General features: G+C 41.1%; 1 protein-coding gene across 5 annotated transcripts; it reads right to left on the bottom strand.

Annotated features, from left to right (window-relative positions):
* Positions 1-732: 732 nt before the first annotated feature.
* NAA35 (N-alpha-acetyltransferase 35, NatC auxiliary subunit) lies at positions 733-25,558 on the bottom strand. Of its 5 annotated transcripts, none has more exons than XM_028748902.2 (23): positions 25,535-25,558; positions 24,734-24,866; positions 23,515-23,548; positions 22,082-22,196; positions 21,405-21,479; positions 19,738-19,905; positions 17,911-17,977; positions 17,293-17,336; positions 16,636-16,686; positions 16,166-16,249; positions 15,599-15,713; positions 14,014-14,192; positions 12,082-12,141; positions 11,890-11,996; positions 11,062-11,128; positions 8,724-8,822; positions 7,772-7,950; positions 5,719-5,855; positions 4,896-4,963; positions 3,410-3,550; positions 2,833-2,955; positions 2,349-2,429; positions 733-1,065 (listed from the first exon to the last, which is right to left on the bottom strand). In XM_028748902.2, the coding sequence occupies exons 2-23, from the start codon at positions 24,855-24,857 to the stop codon at positions 1,006-1,008; spliced, it is 2,178 nt and encodes a 725-aa protein (XP_028604735.2). In that variant the 5' UTR covers positions 24,858-24,866; positions 25,535-25,558; the 3' UTR covers positions 733-1,005. The 5 variants fall into 5 exon arrangements, with proteins under 5 accessions (XP_028604735.2, XP_028604732.2, XP_028604733.2 ...); XM_028748899.2 differs by lacking the exon at positions 25,535-25,558 and adding an exon at positions 25,318-25,467; XM_028748900.2 differs by lacking the exon at positions 25,535-25,558 and adding an exon at positions 25,173-25,242.
* Between the last annotated feature and the right edge of the window lie 7 nt (positions 25,559-25,565).

Here is a 25,565-nt window from a genome sequence, read left to right as displayed (position 1 = left end):
CGTCCCCTGTCTAGATTTTAGGTCTCCTATTTAAGCTATGAAGAATGAAACACGTATTCTACAGAACATTCCATGAAACTAGCTGGCTCTTTATTTGCATAGACATATCCTTACCTTTAATGGTGCTGTTTAGAGCTGTTTAGCTGATACTTCAAACGTGTAAACAAAAAAAATCCCAAACCCTCAACTGTATTATGCTTCAAAAACTAAAATATGAAAACAGTGCACAGGACATTTAGCTAACCAAATAAAAGTGGTCCAAATCATTTTAAGGCTTACAATTTACGGAAATAACTTGGTATAGGGCAGCCTTTAAAACAAGTGGAGAGCAAGGTGCAACCATGTATGTATAGAGGCTTGCCAAATAATGTGAAGTCCTGAATGCAAACTCTCAGCAATTAAATCCAAAGACATCTGTCTAGAATACTCAACCAGTGGCCAGAAATTTCACCCCCTTCTTTTGAAGATTTTGCACTCTAAAAGGATATGCCTTCCAAATTATTTCTTAGCAAAACTCCAATACACTTTTGTGTGTGTGTGTGTGTGTGTGTAAGTTAAGAACATTTCATACGTGGTCTAATAAAAACATGCAGCACATCTGCAGAGCCTATTAGTGTTCCTTCAGAGGAGAGTCCTGCTTTTTAGTCATCAAAATATAACCGCTCCCTTACTGCAGTGTACTTTTGAAGTGGGCAAGTGTGTTCTGAAATGCTTACAAATATTCAAAAGCCATTCATAAAAATGATTTATGGGTAAAACTGAAGTAAAACCGAAACATACAATGCTTTAACAATGAAGTTGTTAAAATCAGGTCCAATGGTAAAACGTTACACAAACCACTTTAAAACAGCAGTTGTCAGGCTGTGTGGAAGCCAAAATAAAGCTACTCCCAATACAACGGTACTTGTGTCCAAGTGAATCATGTCCCTTTTGAGCACAGTATCAAAGAGCCTACCAAAGGAGCTCTGTTGTACACATTATAGATTGTTCTCCTAATCCTTTGCCTCAAATAAGCTTCACTACTGGGAAGTATCTGTGAGGGGAGAAGTCAAATTCTGGCGGAACCTAGAAGAAAAAGCATTGAAAGATACTTTAAAGCATGTCCAAATGATTCCTTAATTAAGCATTTTGGATTCCAAGAGTGAGAAAAACCTGAAGCTGAACAGCAAAAAGGTGAGACAAAGCACTCTTTACCATCTCTTCCAGACACAAACCATACAGAACTTATGCAAAAATTAGATACACTGCCACGTGCACTATATCGGACTAGGGATGGAGGGGCCAGTCTTTATCCATTTCATGTGCCTTTTGAATACATCCTGAGTGTGTGTAGACTTTTTCTGATTTTTTTTTGGGGGGGGGGTTAGGGTTTGCTTTGGGGGTCTTCCAAGTACTTGCTATACAAGGGATGACTTTATTTTTTCCCATTTCATAGGCGCAAACTGCCTGGAGTGACTAAAGCGCAGCTCCTGCCACACATTTTGAAAATGGGGTCAAAACTGGCTCTGGGAATAGCAGCTTATGATAAACCCACTGAGCTGTCCATAGTTGTCAACTTTTCCCTTTTCTTGTGAGGAATCCTATTCGGAATAAGGGAATTTCCCTTTTAAAAAAGGGAAACGTTGACAGCTATGGAGCTGTCATTTTCACTCATACAGTGATCCTGGGAGGCTTTCAAGGACAATGCATGCAAAAAAGCCATTCTTTCCTCTATACAAGTCTCTGGGAGGGATGCCATAGCCTCATGATTTGCCACTCCAATGACAGCTTTATTTTCACCCTGAGTGGTGGGAGCTATGTTTTTCAGCTGTGGCAGGCAGCTAGTAACTTTTAAAAGAACAAAAAGCACTGACATCAGCCCTCAACCACTTCATACAAATACGGTGTGAGAATCCCTACAGAGAACTAAATTCCAATCTGCACACTAGTCTGGGAAGTGGAGATCGGGTGTGTTCACTTAGGAAATGGGACCCCCCAAAAACTGGTGGGTTGGTGTTATGTACGAATCAGGACATGGAATTCAATGGGGCTTATTCTCAAGGAAGTTGGTAAAGGGCTGCAGCCCAACCAGGACTTTTAAGGTATTACAACATAGCACAATGTCCTTTAGAATAAATGTATTAAATATTATACTATTAAGTTGTTACAGCAACATGCCCCACCAATATAGTTTGTTATCTGCCATTTTAACTGAAACTATGCACCAATTATCGAGTGTGCCATTAAAAATATACTATTTAATCATGGCCCACTAGCATGTGACATATTTGCAATACATCTACCCCCTTCTGATAGTCCAATGCTATGTTTCAAAAGCAGTGATATTAATTTAGCAACAATCTGCTTACTTTAGAATCCTTTTTGTGACCTCCTGCCAGCAGCTTCATGACCACAATATTGGGCTTAGCAACTTTAAGAATTCTGTTGACCTAAACAGAAATATTCCAAGTTTGATATAGTTCACAGGCAGAAAAAAAAGAACTGAATTCACAATAAAATGGCAATTGCAGTGTTTACTGTATTCGTTATTTGTATTTAAAAAGGAGCAAAACTTTACGAAAGCGCCAACACTCTGCTTTCAAGGTACCGTACTTTTTGCTCTATAAGACGCACCAGACCATAAGACGCACCCAGTTTTTGGAGGAGGAAACAAGGAAAACAAGAAAAAAAATATTCTGAATCCCAGAAGCCAGTGGGATCGCAGCACAGCCAAGCCAGAAGCCAGGACTGTAACTGAAGCAATGTTAAATGCTCACCGTTTAAAAAACGCCCGAATCAAGTGCCAACAATTTATACAGGCAATTCTTAGTAATATGTTAGAAAGGATCTCACCTCATGGTCTGGGTTAGGGATATTTTCCAGGATCATTTTAGCTTGCTGAAAGTGTTTGCTAGCAGCCATGTAGAGATCAGAGGACTGAGGTGGAGGACTGTATTTGTTTAGGTCAGACATTTCCTAAATATCAGAAAAATAAGCATCCTTTAAGAACAGCCAAAATCCCCCAGAAAGATCCTTCTTTTGAATGAGGCTACACTTTAGAGGCACAGAGGTGACAGCAGAATGAAGCAAAATAGTTTCTACACATTTACTTCCTAGTTCTTCCTTGTATAATTTTGTAATTGGATAAAAAGCGATCTATTAAATAATTTAAAAAGATTTTATGCTTTGCAACTAATGAACACTTGGGAAATGGCTTTTTATTTCGTGTGCTTTGGTTTTAACTATGGCATTCTCCCCAACATAGGCAGGCAAATAAAGAAGGAACCTTGGGATGTGCCTTGCTTACTGAACAGAGTGTTGCCTGCCTCCATTACAATGGAGGGAAACCCATCAAACTGGTAAAGATCCAAGAGGGAGGGAAAAGAAACCATATAATATACACACGTCCTGTAATGTTCTTGTGGCTCACCTTGAACTGCAAATAGTGTACGGGTGGTGGCGTGATGACACTGTTGAAAGGGGCAAACCTGTGCTCGTACCGAACCTGCTCACTATCGAGCTCAAACTTCGGCTTTCTCACTTTGCCATCCATATCAAAAGCAATCATAGTCTTCAGGAGAAACAGGGGAGAGAAACGCACAGAATGAGAAATTTGCTTATTGCAATGTACAGTGGTACCTCGGCTTAAGAACTTAATTCGTTCTGGAGGTCTGTTCTTGACCTGAAACTGTTCTTAACCTGAAGCACCACTTTAGCTAATGGGGCCTCCTGCTGCCGCTGCGGCGCCGCTGCACGATTTCTGTTCTTATCCTGAAACAAAGTTCTTAACCCGAGGGTAATATTTCTGGATTAGCGGAGTCTGTAACCTGAAGCATATGTAACCCGAGGTACCACTGTATCAGCAACAGAAGCACTGGTGCACATACAGAGACAAGTGACTCCAGAAAGATGCCAGAGGAAAAATAAATGTACAGTGGTGCCTCGCAAGATGAAATTAATCCGTTCTGCGAGTCTCTTCGTTTTGCGGTTTTTTCGTCTTGCGAAGCATGGCTATTAGCGGCTTAGCGGCTATTAACGGCTTAGCGGCTTTAAGAAAAAGGAAACAAACTCGCAAGAACTTGCAAGACGTTTTGTCTTGCGAAGCAAGCCCATAGGGAAATTCGTCTTGCGGAACGACTCAAAAAACGGAAAACCCTTTCGTCTAGCGAGTTTTTCGTCTTGCGAGGCATTCGTCTTGCGGGGCACCACTGTAGCTGCAACACAATGAAACATGGCACATATGGTCTCTTGAAAGGGGTGTTACAACTGAAAAGTGTTTACTAATCTGCCAAACTGATTCCAGTAGCCTCGCACCTTAGAGACAAATTTGGCAGTATTAAGGAGAGGAACTTCTGATACAACTTGTACGGAACAAATCTGTGTGTGCTAGTTCTGCTTTGTCATAACAAAACAAAAAGAATGCCAACATTTCCTTAGGTACTATCTGGCATATAAAATGCATCCCATCTTAACTGAGGACAAGCACGGTTTCTTTGGATCATAATCTTTGTTTTTAACACCACAATATGCTGACTATAGTTCTATCCACACACTAACTCATTTGGAAAAGTGTCACGGAATGCAGACATAACACTGCTCATTCTTAAACTATAGGATCACATGCTCTCTCCCTCCCAGCACCAGAAATTCCCCTGCCAAGCCCAACCCATAACTAGCTTTTGAACTGAAAGAATGATATTAACTAGTCTGGGATCCAATTCAGCCAACAACTGAAATTGTTTCATAGTTAAGCTATGTTTGCACTGTTCCTACACATAGCATTACTTAGGAAAACATGCAGTCATTTAGGAGTGTTCAAGTACAGTTTTCTTGCCTTAATTCTGAAAAGTATCCAAATTTCATTTTTTTTTTAAAAAAGTTATCTTTACAATCACAATCCACAATACATCACTCACCTTATACATTCCAGCACACATGTTTTGATAGGCTTGGCTCATGGTGATCTCTCTGCTCAGAGGACGAGCTGCAAATGTCATATACAGAAATATTTTACCATGTAATGTTGATTTCACCAGAATTAAAAAATGCAGAATGTAAACAACTACGGCAGTTTTTGCAAGTGACAGACCTACTACCCTGCAAAACCCAAAATTAACTACAAGATTCATGTAGCCATAACAAAAACCATGCTTTGATTGCTCAGGGGCAGAAGAACTTGGGGAGGGGGAAATCACTGTTGCTGTATAAAGAACTATAATAGGATGATAAATAGATGAATTAGGAGTTTTATTACCCAACAATAAAAGTGAAGTGCCAATGTTCAGCCAATTAGTAAGGTTTCAATCACTGGGGATGTCAGGTGATTAACAGATGGACTCCCCCACACACTTGCCAAATCTGACCTGGGGATTGGATAGTAGGGGATATAGGATCTGGCCTACTGGCGAGATCTAGTTCCGTAATCCCTAGACTACAGAGAATAAAACACTTTATTCAGTGGTTACCAATTTTGGAAAGTAACTATAAATAGTTATATTCAATTTCATCATTCAGCTTCATCATTCAGTCACATGTAACAAGTCTTACGAATCTACATTTTAAAATGGCCAACAACAAACATTAGACTCATTCTATATGAAGATAAGTGAAATACCTATTGAACAACCATCACCTTATTTAGATGGCTGAACACAGGAAAAACATCAATTTCAAGTGTTCTAACAGAAACATAAGATGTGATAAAAACCAGCTTGCAAGGTATTTGAAAAGGAGCTATACCTTTTTTCTTTTTCTTGGTTTTTTTATTACTCCGGCCTTTCTGCTGCTCTTCCATTATTCTTTCTTCTGCCATTTGAGAGCTATCAGCACGACTGAGTGTTGACATTAGCCATGCATAGAGAAACTCAGAGAGATACCTACAGCAGAAAACAGGGCTAAATTTAGGTCACGTTTCTGGGATGGCCAAGACCTCATTATTGAGTAGCTGAAGAGCACCACTATAAATGCTTTAAATACAAAAGCAGGTTTTCAGTATAAGCAACACACCAGGCCTTGGCAATATGGTGACAGATTGTTGAAAACTAGTTTTGAGTCCACATTGTGCTAAACCAGTTCAAAATATTTGCCCTGACAATAAACTGCTTGAAGCCAGAGAATGCTCTTGTCTGTTAACTGGTCCAGCTCTCCTCTACCTCCTGCAGGGGGCAGCAAACCACAGAGCAGGCACGGAGCAGGAACTTTCCTCTAGCTATCACACTACTAGCTCAACTGAGGCACAGAAAGGCTTCCATGCCTCAGCTGAGCAGTTTAAAAATGTTCCTCTGGCTTGCACACAAGTTGGAGAGGTATTGGGGCTTGGCTGGGCGATGTATCTTGGCTGCTTCTTCCTACTGTAAGGTGGGGAGGAAGAAGCTGACGAGATGCATTTCAAACATTGTGATACGTCAGCGTATTGTTGTAGTTACCTGACGATACAGTGGTGCCTCTCAAGACGAAAAGAATCCATTCCGCGATTCTCTTCGTCTAGCGGTTTTTTGTCTTGCGAAGCAACCCCATTAGCGGCTAAGAGGATTAGCGCTATTAGCGTTTTAGCGGCTATTAAAGGATTAGCGGCTAAGCTGCTAAAAGGCTATTAGTGGCTTAGCGGCTTAGAAAAAAGGGGGGGGGAAGCGGGGGGAAATGGCGAGACTCGCAAGACGTTTTCGTCTTGCGAAGCAAGCCCATAGGGAAATTTGTCTTGCGAAGCACATCGCAAATGGAAAACCCTTTCGTCTAGCGGGTTTTCCGTCTTGCGAGGCCTTCGTCTTGAGGGGCACCACTGTATATCACAATGTTGAAAATCAGATATTGCCCAGCCCTACAACAAACATCCTTGCAATCTATAGTAAATTCTTGCAAATCTTGTGCAGTATAAATAGCAGTTCAAAGAATGCACTTATGCTGCACTGCCTATTCTGCTACAGAATGCATTGTATTTTATTGACAACAATATCTCCTCCCTGCTCCCAAGTACCGTATTTTTCGCTCTATAGGACGCACTTTTCCCCCTCCAAAAATTAAGGGGAAATGTTTGTGCGTCCTATGGAGTGAATGCAGGCTGCCTGGCTTCAGTGATAGCAACGCGAAGCCTCCGAAGCACAGAGGGAGCGCTCCGTCCACTTCACGTTGCTTTCACTGAAGCCTGGAGAGCGAGAGGCGTTGGTGTGCACCGACCCCTCTCTCTCTCCAGGCTTCATGGATAGCCGCCTGAAGCCTTCGGAGCACAGCGCTGCATTCTGAAGGCTTCAGGTTCCTTTCGCTGAAGCCAGGTGTGTCTTGCTCTCCCAGCTTCAGCAAAAGGATCCCGAAGCCTGAGGAGCGCAGTGGGAACTTGCGCTGCGCTCGGAAGGCTTCAGGGATAGCCGTGCGCAGCCCCTCTGGCAGGGAGAGGCTGCACGCGGCTATGGCTTCTTTAGCCCCGCGCAGCCTCTCCCTGCCGTAGGGGTTGCGCATGGCTAAGGCACAAGCCAAGACAGCGAGCGGGATGGATCCCGCTCGCTGTCTTCGCTTGTGCCATAGCTGTACGCAACCCCTCTGGCAGGGAAAGGTTGCGTGCGGCTAAAAAGGAAGCCAAAATAGTGAGCGGGATCCATCCCGCTCGCTGTCTTGGCTTGTGCCATAGCCATGCGCAACCCCTCCGGCAGGGAGAGGTTGCGCGCAGCCTGTACGCTGCTCTTTGGGGCTGGGGGGGAAATAAGAGTTTTTTTCTTGATTTCCCCCTCTAAAAACTAGGTGCGCCCTATGGTCCGGTGCGCCTTATGGAGCGAAAAATACGGTAATTTGTTCCTCTTACCAATATATGTAGTAGTATTCGTGCATACTGTAGAGTTCCAGTTCAAAGCCACTCAGAAGATACTGGATCATGATGCGAAGGTTATGGTAAAGGACCCAGGTGCCCAAGCAGGCCAAGTGTTGCCTTTGGGGTTCTTGTTTCAGCAGCATACTGTGAAGTGCTGCGTCCACTTTTTCTGCCTAACAAGTTGAAAGAAGTGGCGTTATGCTCAAGTATCACGTCTGTAAATTGCCAAACAATATTGACAAGAGTCATGATTTATGCCCGCAGTCACATTCCAGATCCAGAGCTGGAAGCTAGATGACAAGAATGTCATATACTTGAAAGAGCAAAATTGAAGAAGTGTTCAAAGGAGTAGTAGGTCATGCTCAAAATATTCTAATTTGTATTAAATTAAGCACTCTGTTTCCCAGAGGATGTCACACCCCAGAAATTTGCTTCTTAGGCACATTATTTTTTGTGTGTAACCTAGACATTTCTTAACCACTATAATCAACATTTCCACACTCTGGAATGCTTTTCCTTTCACTAATCCCAGTGCATATTCTCTACTTTAATACACCTGTGTACTTTGTTATGCCACATCATATTAAGGAGATAAAGCATTCATCAATAAAACATAGTATGGCCATGTGTAAAGAAAAAAATATTTCCCCCCAAAGTTAAAGGTAAATATTCCTGGACAATGAAATTTGGATTAAATTTAAGTGCTTTTTGAAAGAGCAAGGAAAGTACAAGAAAGCAAGCCTGCAAATGGGGTCTTGGAGGCACGAGGAAGGAACAGCAGCAGCAGATAGCTTGGCCATTAGAAACTCTGCCCAAGGTTCTAATGGTGACTGCACAGCTCACACATTTGACCGTTACAAGAGCTGTTTTGGGGGAAGGATAGAAAACACAAAGCACTGTTCATGATCTTATGCTCTGTACAGTATTGTGTCTCCCTTTGAATTACCTCATCTTGCAAAGTAGCAAATTCCTCAAGAATGTGGCCAAGTTTATCTCTCTGACGAGCCCTATTGTGCCCATGAATCTGAATCAAACTACAGAATGGCTGGAAAAAAAGAAAGTCTGGTGAATTTTTAGACTTGTACTTCATTTTCACACCCTAGACTTTATTTGCATTACACATCATAAAGCTGTTCCTTAAGTTAACTAGAGGTAGCCTGACACTTTGTTGTGCCCATCAGTGCCCAACTTGGCCCTTTGGAAACACCACCAAAGGAAACCTGGCTGAGTTCTTGGCTCAATTGCAGTGCTGACTTAAGACAGTCAGGGTGCTATTCATCTGAGTCTATGTGCTGGTTGGACAACACAGAGCCAAACACATCCTGCATATTGCTAAAACAAACAGGTGTAGAAAGATGCCACTCATTTCAAAGACAATGCTTTAGATGCAACTGGACACACTTGGTACAACTTCTGCACATGTCTAGCAAAGAAATCACAGGGATAAAAAGTAGGATTTGGCAGAAACTTTTTCTTTTTCTCTGATAGGTCCATGATTAGCTGTTGGGAGGTTCACCAAAGACAGTATGAGATGAGGGGATCAGTGATTCGCAGTCGGAGCAAGTTGTGACCTTTGTGAACATGGCTTGGGCAGAAAGGTCTGCTAGGCTGGAGAGAGGTACCTGCAATAGATACAGTATTGCTACTAGTGACATCTTGATTAAGGTGGGTGCCAGTTTCTTATCCCCCGCTGCCTGATATTTAACTTCACTGATTCAGCAGAATGATGCAGTAACAAAATGAAAGCTTGCTACCAGTGCCTTATTATGGTAAAAGCTGGAGGCTCAACATTTGTGTTAGGATTGCTCTTGAGCATGCAGACTATGGAAACCTCTGCTTAGATCTCCCCAAGCCTTTTAAAACGTCAACATTCTATCCATCATCGAACAAGGACAAAGCTTGCTTCTAAAGGTTGATCTCACCCCAATAGCTCTTTCTTCTAATCCTCCGTGGGGCAGGAATAGCAAGGGTCCCAGTGCCCTTAGCAGGCATTAAGGGACAGTCTGTAAAGAGGGAGAAGGAGCCTTCAGAAGGATGAGGAGTCAGTCCTCTTTCTTTTCTATTTATTGGGGGTGGAGGAAGAGTATGCGATAGAGAATGCTCTGAACATTTCCTAAGTATTTTAGGGTCTCCATCACAGAGATCTCTGCACCCTTAAGAGTTCTGCTTCATAGACACTATCTTTTCCCATAGAACCTTACAATTTTTTTTAGGGGGGTGGGGGGTGGGGGGAGTGCTAAAGCCTGATCAGGTGCCTGAGGACCCAATGAGATGCTGCTTGCAGGGGAAGCATCCGACTGAGGTGGGTCTGTTTTACACAAAAACAAGTTGAGGTGACTTAGAATGCCCATCCAAACTTTATCTCGGTACTTTAGCTTTTGCTGCCTCAACTGCTTCATCCAAGCTTGCAAAGATTGAAGCTTGCAAACTTCAATCCCTACAGGCAGATAAACTGAAGGAACTCGAGGAAGAGGAGAGTAATCTGCGCTGGGGGCAGGCGATACTTGATACTCAATCACAGCTACAGTAAGATCCAGAATTTCTCCATTTACTTCTGCCATGGGAACAAAAAACAAAACTTACTGAAACCACAACTTCAGGCTGGGCTTCCTCCTTTCCCAAGGAGTCATATTATAAATCATGGTCCTCACGTAGACGTTTTTCTCCCTCTGTCATAATATCAACCCCCAGTGTCACAGAAGGGATTCAGGAATGACCAGGGAAGTACAGTAGCATCTTGGCTTACGTTACCCTCGGATAACGTAAACTTCGGGTTGCGAAAGCAGCAAACCTGGAAGTGTTTCGCCGAGCGTGCATACGCAGAAGCGGTCCCTCCGGTTGCAGAAACCTTGGGATCCGACCAGAGCTCCAGAATGGATCCCATCTGCAACCAGAGGTACCAACTGTACACAGCGCATAGGCTATGGGATTCCCTATGACAAGATGTAGCAATGGCTACCAATTTGGAAAGTTTAAAAAGGGGGCTAGACAATGCATGGCACTTAAGGCCATCAAAAGCTACTGGTCATGGTAGTCATGCACTACCTCTTGGAGCAGACGCAGCCTGCACCCAAATGCCAATGGCTGGGGAATGCAAGCGAGAGAGTAGTACTGCCCTCCTGTTTGTGGGGTCCTCATAGGCATCTGGTTGGCCATTGCAGGAACAGAATGATGGACTAGATGAACACTTGGTCCAACAGTCCTCTTTTTACATGAAAATATACCATCTTTTATACTTAATGTGCATAAGTGTTTAAATATTCTGTAATGCCATCAATACTCACTCGAACACAGTGCGTGACAAAGGAGTCAATGTAGTCCTTAGCCTGGTGGTTATTATATAGACAACATCTAAGAGAGAAGGGACAAAATGGTTCTAAGTGAAAATCCTGCAGTGTTGTAAAATCAAGGGCTTGGCTTATTATCCTGAATATGGCTGTGCCATATTGATCTCAGAACTGTTTCTAAGGGGATGTGTAAACCAAAAGCATTGAAAACTAGCGAGAGATCATGTTCATTAGGGACACCGTTCTTATGAAGTAGCTGATAGTATAAAAGGCTGCATGATCTTGAATGGGAAAATAGTCAAACTTAATTTAGATTACAGATAGGTAGCCGTGTTGGTCTGCCATAGTCAAAACAAAAAAAATTCCTTCCAGTAGCACCTTAAAGACCAACTAAGTTAGTTCTTGGTATGAGCTTTTGTGTGCATGCACACTTCTTCAGATACCAATTTGTTTTTTAATTTAGATTCTAAGTGTTCCTTGCAGAGTTACATCTAACATTTTTGTGTTCCTCTTTAAAAGTTTGGCATCACATGGGAACAACTGCAGTCATGCTGGACTGCCTGATGAGGAAGATAAATATCACCTCCTTTCAAGAAGAGGCAAATGATTGGCGATTATTCACATACCAAGTTACAATGCAGTAGAAGGTAGCATCTAAGTCCCATTCTGGTATCACAGCCTGCAAAGAATTGCCTTTTATAGGCCCTAAAGCATGAACAATTTTCATTTAACTGAATCTAGTCAGATGCTGGGTGATTTTGTTAAATAGTGAGACATGAGGTAAACATGCATATAATAATATCAAAACTAGATTTTGTTACTCACTTAGGTGAAAGTACTGGAGGACTGACAAAAGATCGCAGGGCATCTTTCACCATATCTTGCATGAGATGAGTACCAAATACCTTTTTGTTATCCACAAGAAAAGTAGTCTGCAACAAACAGTAAATTTGTTACTTCACACAGTGACTTCACACACCTAAAACGTATTTTCTGAATCTGTCATTTTCTACTTGCCTGTAACAATGATCTTGAAAGAACGCAAGGTGACTGTTCACTAAATTCACAGAAAAAATCCTAATTTATAAACAGAATGTGAGGAAAATTATGATTAGCATAACACAAAGATTTACACCACGAAGAAATAAAATTCAGCTTTGCAGTGAACATATGAGTCCATTAGAAAGGACTCTCCATAATAACCTCCTAAATGCCTATAATTCAATTTGTTTGTCTACTCCTTGACCACTTTGCTGATGTAGATACCATTAAAATGTTGAAAGGGAGAGGGGTATTGGTTCTCTAAGACATAGTGAGAGAGTTGGCTGAGTTTTACTATCTCCATTTGGTATGGAGAATTTTTTGACAGAATGAGAAGAAAAATAAAAACTTCCCTGAGTTCTGCATTAACTGTAGGGTTGGAGCCAGCAGTGGCACAAAGTGGAAGTACTTCTGTCTGCGCAAGACTGGACACCCAGTTTGTTGGAGGAACTGGACATGGAGGAAGGGCTTAATTTCCTTCATGAGCACAAATCACCCCATGTATGAGATAAGCCAACAGGTCCAAGGTCAGCCAAGCCAGTTGCTATGACAATGGCCCAGTGCCAACGTGAGCTCATTGTGTCTGGGGTCTTGTGCTGTCTGTGTCGGAGTCTGTCCTAGTGTGTCAGGGTCAACCATGAGAAGTGAGGTGAAGTCTGTGTTACATCTTGAATTGCTGGAGCAACATAAATACTTTGAACTTGTATATATCTGTATCTGCAAATACCTGAAGGAGCGTCTCCACCCCCATTTTTCAGCCTGGACACTGAGATCCAGCGCCGAGGGCCTTCTGGTGGTTCCCTTATTGCGAGAAGTGAGGTTACAAGGAACCAGACAGAGGGCCTTCTCGGTAGTGGCGCCCGCCCTGTGGAATGCCCTCCCATCAGATATCAAGGAAATAAGCAGCTATCCTATTTTTAAAAGACATCTGAAGGCAGCCCTGTTTAAGGAAGTTTTTAATATTTAATGCTGAATTGTTTTTAACACTTGATTGGGAGCCGCCCAGAGTGGCTGGGGAAACTCAGCCAGATGGGCGGGGTACAAATAATAAATTATTATTAATTATTAATTATTATTATTATTATTACTATTACTACTACTACTACTACCAGCTGTATGAATACACAGTGGACGCTCAGGTTGTGAATGTGATCCGTGCGGGATGCATGTTCGCAACCTGCAGCGTTCGCAACCCGCAACAGCACGTCTGCGCACGCATTGGTTGCGATTCGGCGCTTCTGCGCAATTTAGCGCTTCTGCGCATGCGCGACCGCCAAAACCTGGAAGTAACCCGTTCCGGTACTTCCGGGTTTCGGCGGTCCCTAACCTGAAAAAATGCAACCTGAAGCGTCTGTAACCCGAGGTATGGCTGTATCAGTGTTCAAAACTATATTCCTGAAGCCTTATCTTCTGCAGCTGTAAACTATTTTGGAGCTTAAGCAACTTCTGTATGATGACTGGCACTGAGGGCAACTTCCACTGCCTGGGCATCTCACCTCAGATTCCCAACATCGTTGTCACAGATCCTCCCTACATACTGCAGCCACACTCCCTGCACCCCTTGAGAAGCTGCTGCTGAGGGTTGTGGGGGGATTTGTATAACAAATATAACAAGGTGGACTGCCATGGGTGGTGGTGGGGAAATCAGCAAAAACTTGCCTTCTGTGAGAAGAAATGCTTATGTCTGCCTCCACCGAATACACCCCAGTTTTCACACCAAGATTCTCTCCCTAGTTTTCATCAAAGTTTTATAGTCTAAGTTTTCTCTACATTTATTCCATATGTGAAACAACAAGAAGTAAAATCAAAGAAAAAGTATGCAGGTATTTGTGCACAAGTCCCGGGAGCTATTCAAGTAACATTCTCTTATGTCCCTATGAACAAAAAGCTAACAGCGTTGATACTTACCAGTATGCAGTGCAAATTAGTTAAATTGACAACTTCACAGACAGTTTTTATTCGGTCTATAAGTTTTGAAAAATAGTTGACCATTTCTTCCCTTTTAATAATTTTTGCATATCGAGGAAAAGTTGGAGGAAGCAATCTCTGATTAACAAGGGGTTCAAAACCCATCATAATAGGATGATCTAATAAAAAAAGAAAGACAAACGTTCAATTACTATTCTTAATCCCAATTAAGTGCTGTATCATACACTAGTTACTTCATCTGGGGGGGGGGGAATTAGGGTGGGGGGGAAACAAGGCATTCAAAATATTAAGCAATTTCTTCTTGTCAATTAAGCAATTTAAAATGACTATTAGAAAAATAATATGCTCAAGGTAATTTAGACTTGTTAGTGGCATTGTAATTGCTATTATGCATTATGATTATTTGTACTGTTGTATTTAGACAGATTCTTTTTTCTTTTTTTTTGCAAACTGCTTTGAGCAGTACTGTACCTGCAAAAAACCCAATATATCAATAAGTGACTATGATTTATGACTGCGCATTTTTCTTCTCAGAAGGGAAACCATTTTATGTGTATTAGTGTATACTTTACTTTGTGCTGATGACGCTGTCTCAGAGCTACATGCAACGTGACTGGATTTTGGCCATGAGTTTTTAAGAGGGCCATAGCCCACTATGACTCATCAGTCAGGTGTTCTGAGAAACAACCTTGTACTGATTCACACGTATCAAATCACAGCTAGTGAACTGTTATCAATGAGAGCCAGCTGATTGCTTTTTCACAGCACCTATGCAAATCTCTGACTGTATCGTGGGAAGTCTATGCCATCAAGCATGGTATAGCATCATTCGATAACATCCCGAGGGCAAATGAGGTAAAAGACTGCTGCCAACTTGGCCTATACCCACAAAAGCTCTGCCACACCCCACCTGTGTGCAGAGGGCAAGCTTATGGGGGATGGGGCAGTTTAAAACCTGGTTGAGCAGACAGGATGTTTGTACTGCAAATCAGTGGTGCCTGAAAAGCCCTTTTCAAATTGCTGAGCAAAATAGTGCTTTGAAAGGAGTTTCTGAAGACAAGCAATATAGATCACCTGACATCCTTGTGCCAACAGGTGACTGATTGGGGGGCAGCTCTGTCACACTTGGCCCACAAGAGGTGGGAGAGATAACAATCTGACCCACTGGGCTAAAAAGCTTCCACAATCTTGCACTGGAATAACCTCCCTAAGGACATGTGAACCTTCTCCTTCTTGAAATAGCTCCAATGCCCATTTATTTAGAGCAGCTTTTGGAGTTTCACAAGATGGGAAGCTGCCTGAATGATTCTTAATCCACAGAATTTTGCAGCCTTTTACATTCTGTGGACAAGAGTTCTGCATCTGTGAACAAGACTGCATTAGCTGAGCAACCACATATTATGAAGGATGTTCAATAAAAACATCTATGATTGAATAACTAGAAGGTAAAGTAATAGATCAAGACAAAAGATCAACCTAGATGAGAGTAGCAACAGGCCACTGAGTGATTTTATACCTCAACAGAGATCAAAGGCAGAGAACACTTCTGAAGATAATTGCTTACCTCCTTTGGTTGTGTCATTCTGAGCCTGAATGCCATGGTGTAAAGAATTGTGGATAGCAGAAAGCAAGTCAGCTGCCTGAGTCATCAACTTCTGAGCTTCTGCAACTGCACTAGTCTTAAAAAGGCAATTTAAAAATCTCTGTGAATGACACTAGGCAATAAAATAACACCAGTATTTCAAGAGCAACAGATAAATGTCTACCAAATGGTCCAGTAACAAAGCAACAAAATTATGCAACAAAAATGTTATATATGTTAGATAATTGTAAAAGTTTATCTCTAAAGCTATGCTTCTGTTTTATACATGCTGCAATTGATAGTAATCCTAAAGGCTTCATTAGTGTGGCATAAAACAGCTACTGGGACAGATGAAGGGCACCATCTTGTCCATCATCCTGCCCCTCAGATGCTCATAAGCAGGACATGAAGACAGCAGCCTCCTGTCCAGCACAACCATTCTTTGGCCCCAGCATCTTTATTCAGCCATAAGGGGTCACTGAACAGCGAGGTTTCACATACCCATCTGCCTTTAACACTTGAAGCAGCAATACTCTGTAGCAATCATACCTCTTTTTTGGTAAAAGCTATTAATACAGTCAGTAATACTCGGGTGAACTTCACTCTGCTGAATACTGCAAAGCACTGTTGATGCTATAGGGGGAAAAAATCAATCCCAAAATTAATGATTTCCAAATTTCCAGAAAAATAACGTTTAGACAAAATGCTACAAGTACATTTACTACTCACATATACAAAAGTTGTTTTCCAATAACCATTGTTTTGCTGGGACTTTACTACTGATAAGATTAAATTATTGCATCTTATGCGATTAATGTATATTTAGATACTAGATAATCTGGTGCGTAATTCAAGCCCAGTAAAAAAACAAAACAAAAATAAACAAATATGTGATTGGTCTTTTTGCATAATTCCTTGTAGTTTCTTGAGAAATATTTTATTTTAGAGCATATTCTAGGTCACTAAAAGTTGCTCAAGTAACCTTTTTACAATCTGTAATAGCATGCAACCATCCTTACTTCAAGTTCTACTTCTGGATCTCTCTCTTCCCCTTGTCGACTTCGAGTGCTCTACAATAACACACATTAGAAACAATTTAATTGGATATTAAGTGACGTACAAATTTCACTTTTCAGATTCTGTTGATTCTATTTATAGTTTATAGATCTTTGTTTTATACACAGTGCTTAGAAATTTTTGGATCAAGTAGTTTATAAAGTCTTCCATTACCTATCCCTTCCTAGTAATCTGTTTAGATGAGAGCACTCTATGTCCTCATTCACTAAGACAAGGCATAAGGTAAAGATTGGTTCAGACAATGGCTTAGATCTGTGCAGCAGCAAAACAACCACGAAGGAGCAAAGCCACCATGATCTCCTTCCCAGGTGCTTGTACATGTGAATTTGGCCTATATTTATAAATACAGCCTGGTCCTGGTGTCAGAACCTAAGACATGCTTTGTTATGACAGAATTTATGAAGAGCCACCAGATTGTTACATCATGTTGCAGATCTACTAAGAGTCAGCCACTACAGCTTGAAGTTTGTGATTCTGTGTTTTATATTATATTGTACTCTTTACCACTTTGGGGCTATATTTAGCTTGCATTAACTGTGCTACAAATTTCTATATAAAATAAAAAATGTGTGTGTGGGGGGGGAATAAAAGAAATATACCTTAAATCGCCGTTGCATGTCATCCTCAACATCCTTCAACATACCTGGAAAAATGTAATTCAGTTTAGAAGCATAAATGCCACTTGGCAGACTCCTTTGTGTATCTAAGTGAATATTTCCATGCTACATGCAACAGTCATTGTAACGAAATCAGGGAGGGGGTAGCTGAGTCCCTCCAGATGTTGAAGCACAACTTTGATCAGCCCCCACTATTAAGAATGATGGCCAGAGTTGCAACCTAACAACATCTGGAAGGCCATAGGTTCCTTAGCCCTTAAAATTCAGAACCCTAAATCTATTATTTTGATTTGCCTTCACTAATTTAGTGACAGCATTCTTATTCTGAAGGTATTGTATTTCAAATAATCCTAACCAAGATCGGACATAATGGCAAGCTTGGCTTTGCTAAGACATTTGGAGGACCATCTCAATACAGCTAATTTCTTGACCGTACAATCTGTGCATAATGACTGAGCATTAGTACTTATGTCCAAGTTCAATGGAGCTCAATAGAACTGGATCCTAGGTAACTGTGCATAGGACTAGAATCTTATCCTTTAAAACCTATGAAGCACAACTTTCTTCCCAGAAAAAGGACTGAATTGTTTCAGCTCTTACCTGTAACGCGAAGATCTGTCACACTATTCGCCATTTTAAATCCATACGTCATAGACTGAAAATCTTCCTAAACACAAAAAAGAAAAATTAAGTGCTACGATCAAGGTGTATCTACCAACAACAGCTTCCTTCATAACTTTATGCACAAAGCACTGAAAATCCGGCTCTAGTTTTAGGTGGAAGCTATGCCTACAGATAATTTGAGTAGATTGCTTTTTAAAAATGCAAGATGTGTAAAATGTAATATAAAATGTTAAAATCATCATTCCATCCAAGTACTAGGGAACAATTGATCTTCCATAAATTTTCCCATTGGGCCATGGTTATTGAATGGCCAAAATCCTGGGACCCCCTCACCTTTGCCACTGTTACCTCCTCCTCCTTGACTGTCCAGTCAAGGAGGAGTCGGTAAGTTTTGGAAAGAGTTTTTCTTTTAGAATTTACAAGATCAGATTTGAATCGAGAAATTTCTACTGAGAACCCCTTTTGTTTGTCAGATTTAAATTTTTCAAATAACAATTGGAAATTCACAAACTGTTACACGATTAGAGAAAACTTTCAAAAAATGCAACATCGATGGTATCTAACACCATGGAAACTTTCAAAAATGTATAAAAATGTGACAAGTAATTGTTGGAGATGCGGAGACTCAGGAACATTCTACCATATGTGGTGGATATGTAGGAAAATACAGGTATTCTGGGAGAGTATACATGCAGAACTGCAAAAAATGCTAAAGATCTCTTTCAATAAAAAACCAGAGGCCTACCTCCTGGGAATAACAGATTTGGATATTCCACAAAAGAGGAAGGGTATCTTTTTATATGCGACGGAGGCAGCAAGAGTTTAGATCACAGCAAAATGGAAGAGTAATGAAATCCCCTCTATACAAGATTGGATCCAAAAGCTGACAGAATATGCCGAATTAGATGGCTTATCAGAAAAGATAAAGAATAAATCAAAACAGGAATTTGTTTCTAAATGGGAGGTTTTTAAAGAATATCTGAAAAATAAATATAGCAGTTTAAATTCTGTTGCAGCATTCGAGGAACTTCAGTAATAGTTGCTAGGTAAATTGAAGAAATTAGATTTATTGAGAATAAGTTTAATTATGAAAATGTGTATTGGCAATAAGTAATATGAATTTGAAATATGGAATAGACCGGAAGTTGGGTCTTTAGTGTTAAGACCAATAGATGTTTTATTGTTTGCCAAGAAAATCATGTGTCTATGGTTATTTTTGTAATTTGTGTGTAATTTGGTATTTGTGTTTTTTGTGTGTGTTTTTGTTATTGTATAAATAAAGATTTTAAAAATTAAAAAAACAAAAACAAAAAAACAAAGTACTAGGGAACAAAGATAACTATTCTAGGCTATATATAATTTCCTGGAATAATAATATAGCTGATGTATAGGCAGTCTAGTGTCCTTCCAGATGTTCTGGACTACAGATTCCAGCATGGCTAATGGTCAGGGATGCTGGGGCTTGTAGTCCATAACATCTGGAAGGCATCATGTTGCCTATGCTTGACATAGTGTTACAAAACACTGCTGCCCATGAAGCTGTTTAACAAATCAGTTTCCAACGCAATTTTTTATGATAATTTCATTGTTTATTCTTTTTGTGAGCCACGATGAGATTTTAAAAACCAATTGAAAGGTATATAATTTTTTATGAAATAAAGAATTATGAAATAAAGAACTAATTATGAGTTTAAAACCAGGAACTACAATTGGAAGACAGCAGCAAACTCAAAAAAGTTGTACAAGGCAAGTTGCATTTACTAATAATGGGTAGGAGAAATCATCAGCTGAACAATGACTTACCTCTTCAAATACTGCAGCTTTGTTTACTTTTTCTCTAGCAATATCACAGATTTTGAGGATCCCCAGAGCAAATGCCTTCATGGCAGGATCTTCTATAAAGTCTGGATTATGAATATAAAGGCAAGTGAATACTGTCTGTGCCAAAGAATGGCCTTCCAACCATGTAATCTGAAAAAGAAATCAAGCTTATAGAATGAAAAGGGCAGGAGACCAATTTTGTTACTCAATTCATATTTTTTCACTAAAGAGTAACTAAATATTTAACTTCAATTCCACGATCCAAAAGAGGTGGGAAAATGTTCATTTGAATATTGCCTACTCCATTCTACAGACAGCATGAAAAAACAAAGATGCTCTGATTTACGTCATTAATGTTTTACATCCATTATACTTCAGTGAATATTGGGCACCAAATAGGTTCTCTAAAGTAGTAAGGCTCATGGACACAATCTGGAAACCTAGGCAAAGTCATAGAAGGTAGGGAGTAGAAACTTCAAGCACAAATGTACTTTGAGTGGCAACCTAAGACGTGCCACTAAAAAATGGCATTCATTCTTAAGGATTTCAGGCCCAATGACCTTCCAACTTGCTCTACCACATTTTCACCAGGTATAAAACTCCACAATAAGCTGGGCCTTAAAAGAGAAGCCCTGTCAGAGCTGCTGTCAGAAAACTGCAATCCAAAGGAAGTCAGGGACAATGACCTTCCGCTTGCTCTTTCACATATGCTTGAGCTATAAAACAGCACACTAAGCTTGGCCCAACAACAGACGCACTACCATGTCCTACAGGAAAGCATCTAGACATCAGTCAGGATCTGTGCAGGGAATGTTTATTCAGGACTAGTGCAGCTGCAAGATTGTCACTACTCTTATCAGGGCACTTGTATGTAGGAGGCTGTGGCATGGCAGACAGACCAGGGCCAAATAGCTCAGATCTCCAAACACAGCCTTATTCACTACAAGAGCACCAGTAAGGGTTGCAATCTACCTGGCCTTGGAATTCATCTTCCCCTCCATAGGATGCACTAGCATAGTGGGCGATGCATGGCTGTTTTCCTGGATTTTACCCAATGTTAGTTTACATTTATAAATTTATTTCTGCAAAGGAAACAAAATCTGGGAGGATGAAATGCAATACTGTACATTTTTCATTTTGTCAGAAGTTTGATTATCCAAACTGAGCCATGTTTTAAAAATTATTTGTCTGGAGGAAATATAAGGTAAAGGTACCCCTGCCCGTATGGGCCAGTCGTGTCCGACTCTAGGGTTGTGTGCTCATCTCGCTCTAGAGGCCGTGAGCCGGCGCCGTCCGAAGACACTTCTGGGTCACGTGGCCAGCGTGACGAAGCTGCAGCTGGCGAGCCAGCACCAGCGCAGCACACGGAAACGCCGTTTACCTTCCCGCTATAAAGCGGTACCTATTTATCTAACATACCATAGCTCTAATCTGGACCCTAATTCAAAGTGCACTGCTATACATGTTTACTCAGAAGTAATCCCACCCACATTAATAGAAATCTAGTAGTTGTGTTTAGAAGTGCACCTCCAGAAACTCCGTAGAGTTAAAATTGATAAGCTGTTCTAAATAGTAACTTGAATGGGAACTTCTATCAAACACTCCTGGAGTACTCATAGTAATCAAACATAAAAACATAATATTCTTACCAAGCAGCAAAAACAAGTGTCCATGATCCCTATCAACTCAGGTAAGGATAAATCTTTAATTTTAATGGTACCATCCTAAAAGAGAGAGAGAGTGTGTGCACATGAATTTTCATCATTGGCAAATTAAATTTCATCAGCCTACCAAAAAAAGCACCTGTATGGGGGCAGGGAGGCGAAAGTGATGTGCATAAATGGAAGTGAGACTCCAGAAGCAGTGTGCAGCTTTCTGCTGAGTTTGTAGTGCTGTGTGATGGAACAAGAGGCATGTATGGAACTCCATACAGTCCTCTCTGCCTTCTCCCTTAGAACCTCTCCTCCATGCATAGTTTTATTGTAATGGTTGTATGTTTTAATACATCATCAACACACACACACACACACACACACACACACACACACACACACACACAGAGTGAGTTGATGTTTAATTGTTTTTAATTATTGCTTCCCATCCCCTATGTTTTACACTGTATCTATTTTAGTACTAAGCTGCCTTTAGACCCTGTTGAAGAAAAAGGCGGGATATAATAATAGTGGAACAGAGCTGTTCTACACTCATGTAGATCTGAAATTACACACTGCTTAAATTTGAAGTTTAGCATATTAGAGTTCATTAAATGATGATAATCATTTTCATGAATCACCAAGCAGCTGACAAAAACACAAAGTGTGCCAACCTTGATAGCTTGTTCAAAGTTAAGAACTTTTCGATTAACTTGGTTTCCAATCATACCAGCATCCATCTTGGGATCCATCATTTCAATAGCAGACATTGCTTCAAAAAGACCAAAACTAAGGAGAGCAACACAAACAGAAAAGAAAACCTAAGCTGGAACTAATGAATTCATATATAAGGCAAAAGTTGTTTCAAAGCATAACTGCCAAATAGTGTGAAATAAAATCAAAGAGTTTATGCAATGTATTCATATCATGCAACTCGCGAGTAGTCACCTTAAATTAAGTGAATAGTAAGATGCCCTAGTAAGATGCAGAACGTATATATATGAAGTCTTCAAAAACATTTTAAAGGAAGGAATTGGGAGATTCAACACACTGAAAAGCAAAATACCAGCTAAATTCAGAATTAATGAAGCAGTAAGATTATTCATTACTATGGATATACCTTAGCAGTTCAATCCTATTCATGACTACACAGAAGTAAGTCTCACTGTGACACTGGCAAAGTGTGCTTCCCTGATACAGGGATTAGGAATTTGTTGCCCAACAGACTCCAGCTCCCAACAACCCCAACAGTAATGCAAATGGTCAGAGATGATGGAAACTGTAGCCCAGCAATATCTGGAGGGCCACAGAGGTTTCTTATCACTGATGTAAAGGAATTAGCATCTGATGTAAAGGAATTAGGATTTCAGGAAGAAGACTTATTCTGTGTCCACAGATGTCAGAGTTTGCTGACATCTGCTAATGGACTTAGGCATTCCATGCATGCGTAAAATACATATACGATGGACTGCAATTACTGTGAATGTCATATCCACAGTGGAAAAAATAGAGTGAACAAATGTAACAAATATAGAGCATGAGTTTAATTGTTTTCCATAATCTGAATGATTATAATCTTCATCTACTTTTACAAATGTATGTTATGTGCCCAAGGTTTCTAAGTTTTCAAAGCTTTAAGAAATTGAGGACTTAACCAAGCAGCAGAATTAACAATTATGAAAGAGGCCAGCTAAAACAGTTCCAGAGATTAATATTCTACCCATAGTTATTTCTGACTAAGCATGTTTGTGGCTGAGGCATAAGAACCTGGTTTATCTAGGAACCGTATATCCCAGTCCTAAACAGCTTTTCTTCCTGAGCAGGTTATTAGCTGCAAGTATGACTATACCATATTTATACAGAATTAAGTCCTCCCGAGCTCAACAAGTGTGCCTAATGCTGAAGCTCTGGGTTGCTTTAAACAGTTTTCAGATTGATAGCATAAAACAATGTTAATTAATGTTCTTTAACTAGCTAACAGATTTGTCAAGAGCACATAATTAAGAGTAAGCACCACAAAAATCAGTAGATGACACTTCTATGTGTTTGTTTCAGATTAAGATGCAAGAAAAACATTATGAGAACTTGTTTTTAATGGTTCACTCACAGTTTGTCATGAAGCAACTCGCCCAACTTCAATTCTACAAGGAAATTAAAAAAATAACAACTCAAAAACTTTACATAACTACTCACAAAAACTCTTATATATAATAAAAGAGAAAGAAAAATAAACTGTGTTGGTTTTGACATTATGCTCAGCTACAGTTTAGTATTAAAACATCAAGCTTAACTTTCCCCAACCTTGGCTCATACATTCTCCATACTTTGTGAGCAACATGAGGCTTACAATTGTATACTGCCCTTTACCAAAGCTTGTTGCATAATCTGAACTTACGTGGTTGATCTTCATATGGGTAGTGGAAACAAACCAAGTTCAAAACATGAGTTTCAATCCTGGCTTATTTTCACTAACCATAGTTTAGGATTTGGAAGACATACTATACTGCAGTTAATCTAAAAGAAAAGTAGAATCTTCTGATTGTCCCCTTAAACTGAGCTGCAGAACTCAGAGAAATAAGTAGAAAGATGAAGAGAAATAAGCAGAAATCAGTATTTTGAAGATATCTTTAAAATCCAGGGTTTTAGTGAATCATAACAAAATACACTGAGCAATTCATCGAAATTAGGGCTCAGGTCCAGCACATAAACATCTAGTGTCAACATTGCCCTTCCCAGAAAAAGATGAAGGTAAGCCATTCATGCCTCTATCATAAGAATAACCCAGAAGAAAGTAGAGTATTTTTGAAAGAGGGTTCTATTGCATGAAACAGAATCTGGCATGGCTGATTTTTTTAAAATCTCAGGGCCAGTGGACCCATTTTAACCTCTGGACCTGTGCTGCACAAAAAAAAAGGTAAATCCTGATTTCTACACTATCCATTAAAACACACAGCCTCTTGGCAGCTCCCAAGAGGGCTTCAACCCCCTAATCTCAGCAAGTGGCAAAAAGGAGCTGCTGCCACTAATTAAAGTGAATCGTTGGCACATAAGGTGGGAGAGTGATGGAGGGAATGGGAAGGGACTTTTCAAACTGGTCCAAGTCAAGTCCACAACTCCCCATAACTCTCTTCTAAGTTTCCGACTGGCATGCCTCCCCATCAAAGCAGGGGCAGGCAGCAGAGTTCATGTGACTCCACCTTTTTTATATTACAACGACAATATATTTCAGTTACAGAGACTGTATCACATCTGCCCTCTATATGTTTTGAGGGCATAGCATTGACTTGTGCAAAGAGAAAAACCTTTGGGGGGTGGTGGTATTTTACCTCTACAGCAGTCCTCAAAGTCTTGGGTGATATCTATCCAGCTCGTGTTACTCTTTTCCATCTTCTCAGGTATATTGAGCTCCCATCCCGAATCATCATCTTCTACTGAAGCCTTCATAACCATGATCTTAACCTGCAAGGATTTTTTTTTTTGTTGGGGGGGGGGGACACACAGAAAAAAAGAGAGAGCATTCAAACCTGGTCCTGCGGAACCGGGGAGAGGAGTGGAAGGGCTTTATTTGGAAAGGGGCCTAACTGTGCTCATTTGTCCTGTCACCGTGGTTTTCAAGGAGGCTTAAAGACTATCATGGGGGGGGGGGGGATGAGCCAGTTTTAAAACCTGGCCGTGACGTGTTCATTGCTCACCCCCCCCCACCCCACCAAGGAGGCTGGAGTAGAGACGCCTCAGCAGCCTCAGTCCTGAGGCGGGGCCTCCTACCACCTGCTCCGCCGGGCGGCGGAATGAGGCTCCCCGGCCCCGAAACGGCCACTTCCCTGTCCCGCCTCGGAGCCTAACGGCTGAAAAGGGAAAGCGGGGGGGGGGGGCGGCCCACCTTCCCCCTCCCCCCCCCCCGCTGCCTCACCTGAGTCGCTCGCCTCGCGCAGCGCAGCCGAAGGAACCCGCTTTCCCCTCCCACTCTCAGGCGCGGACCAGAGAGAGAACGCCAAAGCGCCGGCCCGCCTTGCTGCGCGTGCGCAGGACCTCTTCATTCCCCCCCCTCCTCATCGTGCGCGCGCACCTGCCTTCCCTCCCCCCCCCCCCCCCGTTCCCCGCAACGGATGCAGATGTCGCGCCCGTACTTCCTTTCGCCATAGAGATAAGAAAGCAGAA

Source organism: Podarcis muralis, chromosome 11 (genome assembly GCF_964188315.1).
Source record: "Podarcis muralis chromosome 11, rPodMur119.hap1.1, whole genome shotgun sequence".
Lineage (NCBI taxonomy): Eukaryota > Metazoa > Chordata > Lepidosauria > Squamata > Lacertidae > Podarcis > Podarcis muralis.
The sequence above is the reverse complement of the archived record's forward strand: the minus strand, read 5'-3'. Positions and strand labels throughout refer to the sequence as shown.

Bases quoted from the DNA above. Each gene is read 5' to 3' on its own strand.
- NAA35 (XM_028748902.2), bottom strand. From the start codon at position 24,857: ATGGTTATGAAGGCTTCAGTAGAAGATGATGATTCGGGATGGGAGCTC. The intron at 11,997-12,081 runs GCAAGTAGAAAA...TGTTTGTTGCAG, and splicing joins TTTCAAGATCATTGTTACAG to ACTACTTTTCTTGTGGATAA. The intron at 4,964-5,718 runs GTATAGCTCCTT...TGACATTTGCAG, and splicing joins AACCAAGAAAAAGAAAAAAG to CTCGTCCTCTGAGCAGAGAG.